This window comes from Vombatus ursinus, unplaced genomic scaffold (assembly GCF_900497805.2).
Source record: "Vombatus ursinus unplaced genomic scaffold, bare-nosed wombat genome assembly UNPS02011572.1, whole genome shotgun sequence".
Lineage (NCBI taxonomy): Eukaryota > Metazoa > Chordata > Mammalia > Diprotodontia > Vombatidae > Vombatus > Vombatus ursinus.
In genome coordinates, this window is record NW_020951350.1 from 3662797 (window position 1) to 3675356 (window position 12560).

The following is a 12560-nucleotide window of genomic DNA, read 5'->3' on the forward strand; positions in this document are numbered from 1 at the left end:
TATATCAGAAATGGAAAATAACAAATGCTAGAGGGCATGTAGACACCAATGCACTGTTGGTGGAGCTGTAAACTAGTCCAACTATTCTGGAGAATAATTTGGAACTATGCCCAAAGAGCTATAAAACCTGCATACCTTCTGACCCCACAATACTGATATGAGGTCTGTACCCCAAAGAGATCAAAGAAAAAGGGAGCCATATGTACAAAAATATTTACAGCAGCTCTGTGTTGGCAAAGATTGGAAACTGAGGAGATACTCATTAGTTGGGGAATGGCTGAACAAATTGTGTTATATGAATGTAATGGAATACTATTGTGCTATAAGAAATGATGAAAAGGCCGACTTCAGAAAAACCTGGAAAGACTTGTATGCTCTGATGCTGAGTGAAGTGAGTAGAACCAACAGAACGTTGTACACAATAACAGCCACATTGTGAAATGATTAACATTGATAAACTTAACCCTTCCCAACAATACAAGAATCTTAGACATCTCCAAAGGCTCATGATGGAAAATGCTATCCACATCCAAAGAGAGAATTATGGAGTTTGAATGCAGACTGAAGTACACTATTTGCTTTTTTTTTCCTTCTGTTGAGTTTTGTTTCCTCTTTCTGGTGGTTCCTCCTATTGGTTCTAATTCTTACTTACAACATCACTAATGTGAAAATATGTTTAATAGGAATGTATATATATATGTATATATACATATAAATATATATAGCCTCTATCAGATTGTGTGCCATCTTGGGGAGGGTGGTGGAGAGGAAGGGGAAGAAAAATTTTAAACTCAAAAGCATATGGAAGTGATTGCTGATAAATCAAAATAAATTAATAAAAAAAAAAGAAAGAAAGAAATGATGAACAGGCTGACTTCAGAAAAACCTGGGAAGACTTGTATGGACTGATGCAAAGTGAAGTGAACAGAACTAGGAGAACATTGTACATAATAACAGCAATATTGTAATGAAAATCAATTGCAAAAGACTTAGCTATTCAGATCAATACAATGATCCACAGTCGTTCCAAAGGACTCACAATGAAAAATGCTATCCACCCTCCAGAGAGAAAACTCGTGGACTCAAAATGCAAAATGAAGTAAATTTATTTATTTTTCTTGCTGTTTTTTCCCCACAATGTGCTAATGTGGGAATGTTTTGTATGACTTCATATGTATTAAGGATATCATATTTTTTGCTTTCTCAATGGGTTGGGAGAGGGACAGAGGATTTGGAACTGAAAATAAACACACACACACACACACACACACACACACATACACACACCCTAGTACTATTTCCTCATCTATAAGATTTGAGGGCTAGAATAGATTATCTCTACAATCCTTTATAACACAGAATGTATGTTCTATGTGAATGTGATTATAACCCTCTACCCTCTCTACTGACTACCTGGTTTCCAAAATTCCCCCCACCCAGACATGCCCTCCCTCCTGTTTCTTATACTCTCCAGGCCCAGCTTTCAACTAGCAGTGAGAAGAAAAGTAATCAGATAAACTACTCTTTATGCAGTTAAGAGATGATAATGGCTTAATACTTTCCAGACCTCCAAGGGCATTCACATTTTAACAGGGGACCAAGTTTTCATTTAAAGGAATAAATCTCTGCTGCTGGAATAATAGGCCAAATATGAAACCAATCAAAAAGATACTTAAAGATGGAAACCTCTCAGATTACAGTATGCAGGCAGTTGCCAATTTATAAACCTCAATTCTGTATCAGTGGGCAGTCCCTTCACTGTGAGTGACAATATTCAGACACAATTGTATTCTCACTGGGCTAACTCTCCACTTTCCATCTGCAGTTCTACTTGGTCTGAACTTCAGAACATGATGCCCTCTTCCCCCTCCCCCACTGGGTATCTTTCCTGCCCCCCCCATCCTCCCCACACACCCCACCTCATTTTCCAACTTACTTTTGTGTGTGTTCGTCTTCCCACGTTAGACTGTAAGCTCCCAGAGGACAGAAACAGTCTTTTTTCTTATTTATATCCTCAGGGCTTATTATCCCGGCGCCTGGCACAAAATAGGCGCTTAAATATATATTTTATTATACTGTATTCTATACTCCTCTACACTACCTGACCATCCTTCAAGCATCAGATTTGTAGGGTTTCACCTGGGCCCCTAGAAGGTGTGGGAAAGAGAGGCTGGGGCCACTGAGGAACAAGAAGCAAAAGCCTTCCTTGATCTAAACACTCAGTCTTTCTAAAAGGTTTTCAATGGTTTGCACAAATGCCTTTGGGAAGGTGTAATTTCAGGTTGTTGGTACTGTTAGCCTGGGCTCTGGGCACCCATGAATATATCATTAACAATCCATTTTTACTGTTGTGAAGGTGGCTGACTGCATAATTTGGATTTTAAATGCCACCAGGACAGCAATTTTTATGGTATGAGAGAAAAGACACTTCAACTCCTACTTGTGCTTAGCACATGATGAAAGATTATGACAAATGGATACAGCTTAGGAACAGCCATAAGGATAAAAGCAGCTTCTGTTGATGAAAGTCAGTATTAACATTTTTTCTGAGACTAGACTCAATAGAGCTAATATAAATGGGCCAGAATAATTATTGCTCTGAGAGCTCATCTATTTGGTTGGACTATTATCCAAAAGGGACTTAATAACACGAAGTCCTTAAGTAAATTCATCAGCATGCCTTTGTTAATTGTGCATCTGTTAAAGCTCAGAGAAGAGGGAGGGAATCCTCACAAACCTGGGAAACACAAAACTAACTCATTTTCAAGAGGCAAGAACAGGGAAACAACCCCATCTTTGTCCTTCAGTATCCTTCCCAGGGGCACCCAAAGGCCAGCTAGGTCAGACACTCTATAGTTAGGACTCACATTCTATGACCACACATACAGTCACACTGCACAGACAATTCTCAGAACAGGGACACTGTAATCCCATTACTATTCCCCTTTAAGGATGATAATGAAAATGGCTCTGAAAGGATCTTCACGAAAGAGCATTAAAGGTTCAAAGGGACAAATGAATCTAGAGAACACATTTTCTACAAAGCAGGGGTGAAAGCCAAAGGAGAAAACAAATGATTTCAGAAAGAAGGTGAAAATTTGCCACGAGCCAAAGGTAAACCTTGGCAGCGCTAAAGATTTTTATTAATTTGATCACAACTGTCATTTGCACTTTACCCAGTGCTTAGAAGACGGAGCCTCAGGAGGACTCCATGTGGGTGGACCCAAGTTGGCAAGGGAGAGTGAGACTATCAGAGAAACAACAACAAATGCTTCACTCTAAGGCATGGTCAAGGGCAGAAAGGAAATCATAAAGGAAAATAAGCCCAAGCAGATCCTGTGTTTCATGTGCTATTTCCCAGGGTAATGGAATGCCAGCTGTGGTGGAAGCTATGTCAGTGAAGAAAGGATAGAAGAAAGGGAGAGAAAACAGAAGGAAAAAAGAGACAAAAAGAAAGGGATAGAAGGGAAACAGAGTCTTTCCTTGAATCTGAAGGACCTCTATCTGCAATCTCACCTCCATTAGAATCATGAGCTTCCTCACCTTTAGATTTTAAGATACAACTTTCAGAAACTTCTTCCACAACAGATACATTTACATTTACATACATAAATATATACATACATACTTGTATATGTATATTTGTATGTGTGTGTGTTTGTATGCATGCCACAAGCAAGTAGCAACGAACTGTACCCACCTAATGTTGTCTCGGCCATTCAAGTTAGTAGAGGTAATTCTCTCCTCTAGCAGCCCCAAGAAATGCCAGTGATTTCTCTAGCCCAGGTCGAGGTTTCTTCTTGTTCATAAATCAAACACTTACCTGGACAAGATTATTATGGCATGAAGAGATGTATGCAGATGCCAGGAGCCAAAGCACTATGCCCAGTAGGAATAGCTTTGATGGGAGGAGGACCTGGTATGCCATGGTCATCAGCCTAGTGACACAGAAAAGAGGTTAGCATGGATTTAATGACATCTCTGTTCCATTTAACTGCACACCAACCAACCCCATTATTCCCAGTATCCCTGCCGTACATGGATCGGCAGCTTACACTTAGAGCTAGCTTGGGGTTAAGGAGGAGGAAGGGGGAGGGGAGTTAATGTCAACTCTGGTGTCACTTCTTTTTTCTGGATATGCTGCAGCTGTCCAATATATGTGTGAGTACCCCTCTGCTGCCCAGCTCTCCAATATGTTTTACTTGCTTTGCCATCCAGGTAAAAATTTGCTCCAGGCCTTTCCAGATTTTTATCTTCTTAGGCAAAATGGGCAAGTCAAGAACAAAAGGCCTTTGGAAAGTAAAAGACCAATATCATGGCTTTCCCTTCCTCTTTCCCCTCAGCCTGGTGATTGGGTTATTGATGTATCTAAGGAAGTTTCCCCTAATAATAATAATTGCCCCCAGGATATAGCATGATCCACTCGATACCATTCAGAAAGGATTAAGATAGTGATCTAGAAACTCAGAAACTCAGTAGTTGTAGTTGAAGAGTAAGTGATTACAATTCTGGAATGTTTAATCCCAAACTGTAATTTAACATATTATAACCTTTTCCTGATTAAAAATTGCTATAAAAGTTACCTCAAATGGTCTTGGGATAGAGATGTAGAGGACAGAATGTAGCTGGCATGAGAATTATACCAATTTTGATATTTCTCTATTCTAGAAATGCTTGATATAGAATGTTCGGTTAATCATTGTCTATAGCAGATTTGCACTAAAACACAGAGTACAGAATTAATATTTTTTCCCAACAACAGGAAAAGCTACTTGGCTGTTCATACTACTTGTATAAATTAGGAGTCACAAGACTTCCAGTGAGATGGAGGATCACCAGAACTTACCACTCTGGCCTGACCCTGCCTAAGTCATCCAGGACTAGCATATGGTCCATCCCTATCTCCTACAGACCCCTGGACACTATTATCTGACCTTCTGGTGACCCTAAAGATTCCTGAGCCTTACCATCTTATAGCATAATGTTTCAATATGTTGTCTTCTCAACTGGAATCTGAGTTCCTGGAAGGTAGGAACTATCTCATTTTTTCTCCATGTATTCCCAGGGTTTAAGCACAGTGCTTAGGACATATTAAGAGCTTATTTTTTTAATTCACTCACATAATTCACTAAGGTGATACAAAGATGAATTCAACAAATTAAACTTCCCAGCCATTAAGGCCCTAACACTTCACTCACCACAATAGCTTTTCCCAAAGTCTTCATCCCTCCTCAAACCTCTCACGGCTTCCCTTCCCCATACCCTAGGCTGAGAATCTGGCCTCATGTTTTACTGAAAAAAAGTAATACAATTTCCTAGGACTTCCCTCTCCTTGTGTCACATAACTCAGATTTCTTCCCCCACTATTTCTTCCTTCAACCAAGTTCCACAAGAAGCAGCCCTTTTCCTTGACAAAGAAAACCATCTATGTCCACAGGTGATTCTACTCCATCCCACCAGACTATGCACCATAAATCTTCCATCTCTCCCTATATACTGGCTACTACCACGCAGCCTACTAACATAACCATGTCTCCCATCTTAAAAAAAAAAAAATACTCTCAATTGATCCAACCATCCCTGCTATCATCCTATATCTCTTTACTCTTTTCTAGCAAAACTGATTCAGAAAGCTTTCTATAATAGATGCCTTTTCTTCCTATTTTTTACTTATCTTAGGCAACTGCTCTCTATTTCAGTTGATAAGAGCCTTCAGCCTGGAGTCAGGAAGACCTGATTTCAAGTCCAGCCTCCAATACATACTAGCAGTGTGACCTTAGGCAAGTCACTTAACCTCTGCCTGCCTCAGTTTCCTAACCTGTAAAATGGGGATAATAACAGCACCTACCTTACAGAGTTGTTTTGAGAAGCAAATGAGATATTTGCAAAGCCCTTAGCACAGCGCATACACAGTAGACCACATAGTAGGCACTACACAAATGCTATTATTAATTCTCCCTTCTAAACTCTCTATAGTTCATTATTCAACTAAACTTGCTGCCTCCAAAGTTACCAGTTTCTCTTAATTGACAAATCTAATGGCTTTTTCTTAATACTTCTCTTTCAAGACCTCTCTGCAGCCTTTCACACTATCAAACACCCTCTACTCCATTATATTTTGTTTTCATTCATTTGTTTTCATTTTCCCTCCCTTGGTTCTCCTCTTACTCCCAAGGCTAGGTGGAACCTCAATAAAAGATTCATTTGGTGTTCTAATCAATTCTTGGATTAAATTATCTCTACATAGATGATTCTCAGACCTGCTTATATCTCCTGACTTCCAGTCTGGTAATTGCCTTATCTGGACCTAGATGTTCTCACTATGTCCAAAACTGAACTTCTTTTCCTCTTCAAATGTTCCTATTACTTGTCTGGAAGGAACCACCATCTTCCTGGCCACCCAAGCTCACAACCTGGGTGTCATCCTTGACTCCTCACCCTCTCTCACCCTCCATATGCAAGCCATCACCAAGTCGATTCTACATTCCACAGGTCTATCTATATATGCCCCCCATTCTTTTCTGACACTGCTACCACCCTGGTACAGGTCTTCATTATCTCACACCTGGATTAATGCGATAACCTGCAGGTTGCCTCAAGTCTCTCTGGTCCATACTGGTCCAAACTTCACTCATCTAAGTGATCATCCTAAAGCACCTTGTTATCTCCCCCCTTCCCACTCCCCCATTACCTCCAGAATCAAATACAAAAACCTGTTTGGCTTTTTAAGTCCTTCATCCCCTAGTCCTTTCCTACCTTTCCTATTTTCTTATACTTTATTCCCCTCCATGAGCTCCATGAGACACGCAGACAGATTAGATACAGCTATAGATACAGAATCTTATTTTAACAGTTGTTTCCTTTTTCTCTCCCCTCCTAGAATGCAAACTCCTTAAGGACAGTGACAGCATTTTTGCCTTTCTTTGTGTCCCCCAAAGCTTGGCATAATGCCTGACATATAGTAAGCCCTTAATCAGATTTTTGACTTAACTTGAAAAAGCACTAAACTGGGAGGCAGTGAACCTAAAATGTGTCATTCCCTAGCTGTGTGATTTTGAACATGTCTTTTTACTTCTGTGGGCCTCAGTTTGCCCAGGCCCATCTGTAAAATTATAGGATTGGATCGGATAATACTTGAGGTTCTTCCAGTTCTATTACAGAGTATAAATTCCAAATAGCCAGCAGCAATTTAGCTACAACCAGACTCTGAGTTGAGAACAACCATTCTCAAGTAGTAGGTTACCTCCACAACGGCCATAGCTATGACCTAACTACTGGTGAGCCCTGCTAAGTTAGCTAGCCCAGAGAAGGAACAGCAAACCAAAATGAAACTAAAATCCTTATATACGAGAAAACCAAGCTTATAATTCTTCTATACTGTACATCCTTTACTATGAATCATACATGCAGAAATTATTCCATTCATATCCCAATACCATCACATCCCCAAAAGCCTTCTGTCTGCCAGCAGGCCATAAAGACACTGGCACAATACTCCCCACTTAACTTTACCAGAACATTGGCCTTAAAATCCCTACAAGACTTTTGCCAAGCAGTTTCCCTGCTTGCCTATGAGAGCCTAATTTCCACCTTTATCTCTTAACACTAAAACCACACCTTCCTCATTATCCTTCTAAAGGACTATGTAGCATCAAGTAACAGAAATCCTCCCTTCAATAAAATCAAAGACTGCCCTATTCTTAACCTTATGGCCCCAGAGGGGCAGGCTAGGTGGTACAGAGGATAGAGTGCTGGGCCTGAAGTCAGGAAGACTCATCTTCCCAAATTCAAATCTGGCCTCAGATGCTTACTAGCTGTGTGACCCCGTACAAGTCACTTAACCCTGTTTGCTTCAGTTTCCTCATCTCTAAAATGAGCTGGAGAAGTAAATAGCAAACCACTTCAGTATTTCTGCCAAGAAAACCTCAAATGAGGTCACAAAGAGTCAGGCACAATTTAACAACAACATGGCACAAGAGGCTGAAAATTCCCCAGCTAACAACAGGTTAAGGCAGAGCTGGAGTTAAGGTTGGGGAGGAAGTGAATGAAATAGCACTCAAAAAATGAACTTTATGTCAATGAACTCAAGAAATTATTAGCCAGGCCCATAGTTTAGAACCTTGGCCACTGTTAACAATAACATTCTGTGATTATGGATTTGATCCTACAACCTTGTGATGCCCCAACAGTTCGTTGTTCCAAGTTTTTGTTCCCTTTCCTATCCAGAGTAGTACAGGTTTCTCTCGAGGCAAAAGATCTTTAAGCTCTCTTTGAGGCACTGACAGGAGTAGGGATTTCAGAATATGTCAGTAGCTCTGGGATTCATTCTAATCGTAGCCTACATTGATCATGCATGAGTAGGGGGGCAGGTAAGTGGCACAGTGAGAAAGTGGCAGGCCTGAAGTCAGGAGGATCTGAATTCAAAGTGTCAAAATCAGATACTCATTAGCTGTGTCATCCTGGGCAAGTCACTTAACCTCTGATTGCCTCAGTCTCCTCAACTCTAAAATGGAGATAATAGTACCCACCTCCCAGGGCTGTTGTGAGGTTCAAATAAGAATATTTGTAGTGAGCACTACATAAATGTTAGTTGTTACTATTATTATGAGTTGTCTATTATCCCCTCCTCCTGCCATAATACATAGAATTACAATAGTTTAATTCCTAGGTTTATTTATACTAATTCAAATATCCCTGCTGAATCTCATCCCCACACCTTCCTATTACTCCTTCCTACAATTTCCCAAGGAATGAAAACATGAAATTGTTGGGTTGTGATTATCACAGTTCCTAAACCCGATTCTGGGGGTGGGGTGGGGTGAAGAAGACAGCCGTTCCCAAGAAGCCTTTCCCTACCCCTCTTAATCTAGTGCCTTCCTTCCATGGATTATTTCCTATTTATACTGTATATAGGTTGTTTATATATATTTGATTACATGTTGTCTCCCCCCACTAGATGATGAGCTCCTTCAGGGCAGGAACTGTCTTCTGCCTCCTTTTTGTATTCCTAGCCCTTAGCACAACACCTAGCACATTAGTAGGCACCTGATAAACGTTTATTGACTGACTGACTTCCCAAAGGACATCTGGAACAGGGAAAGAAAACATTCCTACTGGCCTAGTGTTGCGCTAAAAAAGCCTAACCAAATGGAAAAGTACAGGCTCAGACACTAAAAATAGCTGCTGCACTTTTACAGCAGAAAAAGCCTTTGGTTTTTGCCTGGTTTTTCCTCCTTTTTTTTCCTTTAACAAAACGGGAAGGCTGAGTGCCATACAAACCTTTCCATAGCTAGGCTGTCAAGGGGCACCGTTTCTAGCATTCCTAGAGACAAGGAGTTCACAAAACCTTGTTTTTCTCCAGGATAACTCGTGACATGTCTGTGCAAGGGAGGCCACAAAAAGTGAGGACAAAAGGCCACAGGCTATGACAGTTGATGGAGGGTGACTACTGAAGCAGGAACAGCTTCCCTCACTAAGGCCCCTTCTACCAAGGAGCAAAACAAATCCTTGGTCTCCTGCTGACTAACGGTGAAGAAGAGGTGGGCAAAAGAGATGAAGAAGCAAGCTTAAGAACCATACAAACAAGGGAAGAAAGGAGCCAGATTAACCCACCCTTTGAATCCAGTCACACTGGTATTCATTTCTCCAAGTAGTACATGTTCATGTAATACATAGTAACGAGTGGAATTGGATCCCCTTCGTCATAGCCACTGCTAAGCAACAAAACAGGTGTTGAGGAATAGGAAGAAAAGGAGGAACAGGAGGAATAGAGATAGAACAAGGGGGAAGGGGATTAAGAGAACAAGGACAAAGAGGAAGAAGGGGGAAAAAGGAGATAAACTGAAGAAAGGTCAGAGGTACCTGACTGACAAACCTCACTTTCAAAGGGGCAAGCTGATTTGCTGCCATGCACAGTTGGGGCAGCAAGAATGGTAACTTCCACACGATTCCCAGCAGACACAAGCATGCATAAAGGGAATAACACATCCAGCAGCCTCCTCTAGTCACAAAAAAGGAGCAAAGATTGATCGATTCACTAACTGGATCCTTCACTTTCCCAATAAACCCAAACTATACAGCTGAGCTAGTTATCCCCTTTAATTTATCCCCCCTTATAAAACATAAGCTAAAGGCAAAAGATGACAGCTCAAGGGGCTACAGAGCAATGAGGTCAGGACTCTTCCCCCTTCCCTCCCTCCTAGTAGCACTGGTCCCAAGACAGGAGCCCTGGAATGAACATAAACTAAGGGGAGTGAAGTTGGATCTTCTTTCCACTAAACCAAGGAGAGCTGACTAATTTGCACATAACCCAGCCTTCACCTAAAGCAAGAGAGATGGAGGGAGGACACAGTTTTCTCTGGGAAAATGGTTTTTTCGGCTTTATCCAGAACACAGAGCAAGGTAAATGCTTCACGGCCATGATCAACAAGGCTACCCAGAGTCTATCTAGGCAGCATTAGAAGGAGCCGGACACCTGAAGCCTTTAAAAGATCTCCTGATGCTAAGCAGAACAAAAAGTCTACTGCCTAGGCACAGGGCCAAATGAGCACACAGATTTGGTAAACACTTGGGGAGAGTTTTCCCTGATATCCTCTTACCTATTCTCCTCCTCCTTCAGGTCCAAAGCCCAAAACTGCCTGGGACACATCTGTGCCTGGATACATTACCCTTGGACCTATCCTACTGACAGACCTGCATTTTTTATTTTATTTTCTTCAAGTGACTTAAAAGATCATAGCTCAGCCTCCAAAACAGACGCTTATTTCAATGTTCCACCAATAAGTCTTCCCTAAGTATCCTTAGGCTTCAGGACAAAAGAGATAATAAGGTACTTGAGTTGCCCATTTTTCTATCAAAATCGGCCATTTATAGGCTATGCCACTACTTAAATAAAGGTTGGATGTGTTCAGAAATCTGTAATGCCAGCTTACGGCAGCCCAGAGCAGATGCTCTGGGGGAAGAGTGTGGGCAGGGGGCTGGTGGGGGGAGGAACAGGGACTCACCAGCCCTCGCCTACCACTCATTCCCACTCCATTCAGAAAGAGCAGGAAGAGGGAAGAGGGGATGCTGGGACCTGCTGGGGGAGGAGGGCATGAATCACAGATCAGACAAAATGTTTTCTTGTAACTTGTCTCAAGGCACAGATACAAAAGGAAGAGAACATACACTGAAAAAACAGAGAAGGAGGAGGTACTGAGAGCTCGATTTGGCTCCTAGACATAGAAGTATAGCTGTTCCAAAGCCATAGTCCCTCTAGGGACCAAATATCCCAGAACTGCTAACTACAGAAGCCCCTATTGAAACCCTTCTGAGGCCACACTAGATTTGGCTGATTATCACACAGGCTCTCCCTGAATCCTTCAGAGGAGGGAAAGGGAGGGGCATCACAAATTCCAAGCTATAAGAAAGAAACAGATTTTTTCCCCTCAGATCACATGTGAAGTCCAAACCAGAATTCGAATCAGGCATATTGCCCTACAGTTTAAGGTTCTCTCTACTAGTCCTCTCTGTGCCTCCCAAAGAGCATCTGTATAACAAGTAGTTCACCACACAATTTAAACTTAAGAGACAAAAGCAATTTATTGTGTTGCAATTCACACATAAAGGAAAGTGATTTTAAACAAAGACTCCAACAGCTGAAGATCAGAAAGAAAGACCAGAAGGCAAACAAAGCCCATTCACCATATTTCCAATACCATCAATCTAATGAGTCTGTGGCTATTGCCAAAAAGAACAGCCAATATCCAGGGACAGCTGTAAGAACGCTGGAAGACAATACACTATTTTGCAAACTGAAGATTAAAGAGTGAGTTCTTCCCTGAGACACACATTCATTATTATTTATGGGCTGCACTAGTGCACATACACGTGTACAAACAGTCACTCACCTCTTTACAAACAAGAATCTATCATCTAAATTGAATAGGCAAATGTAAAGTCAGAAAACAATATGAAGAAATCGCAGAGAAAGCCATTGACAACAGAAAACAACATACAGAAGACTTTAGGAAAGAAATGAATCATAAAGAACAATTTGAAAGAGAAAAAAGGCGCACAGGGCCAAGCACACAGCCTTTTTTTCTCAGAAATGGGAACCATGGAGAAAGGTCACAAGGTAGACAGTGAGCTAGAAGAACCCTGAACTGGGAAACAAAAACTGTGGGTTCTGACTTCATGACAGTCATTAATTCACTGTGAGACAAAAAGTAAATGATGAGGTTTTGAGGTTTGACCACTTACACAATCAGAATAGTACCTGTTCCATAAAGCTAAAAGACTGAATGAAATGAGCTATACAGATACTGAATGCTTGCTGTGATCACAGCAGGAAAGATCCAAGGGAAAAAAAGGAGAACAGTTAAGAAAGAAAGCACTAAAAAGCTGTGTGATTTGGGATATGTTCTTTCATGTCTCTGAGCTTCAGTTTCCTTACCTGTGTAATGAAGGGACTGGACTAGATGACTCTTAGTCTATGATGTCTAAGCTAGAAAAAAGAGAAGGAACAAGATGAGCCCTAGGACTATGGCTGGATAAAGAGCTAAAAAGCAAAGAAAGGCCAG

At 41.2% G+C, this 12560-nt stretch overlaps 1 protein-coding gene across 2 annotated transcripts in view; it reads right to left on the minus strand.

Moving 5' to 3' along the window:
• SIL1 (SIL1 nucleotide exchange factor) overlaps window positions 1-12560 on the minus strand; it is a 268182-nt gene that overhangs the window by 182676 nt on the left and 72946 nt on the right. For both annotated transcript variants that reach the window (XM_027856499.1, XM_027856498.1), the window contains one exon: window positions 3824-3938. In XM_027856499.1, coding sequence (XP_027712300.1) covers window positions 3824-3934 — 111 coding nt within the window. In that variant the 5' untranslated portion in view covers window positions 3935-3938. The remainder of the gene's footprint in view (window positions 1-3823; window positions 3939-12560) is intronic.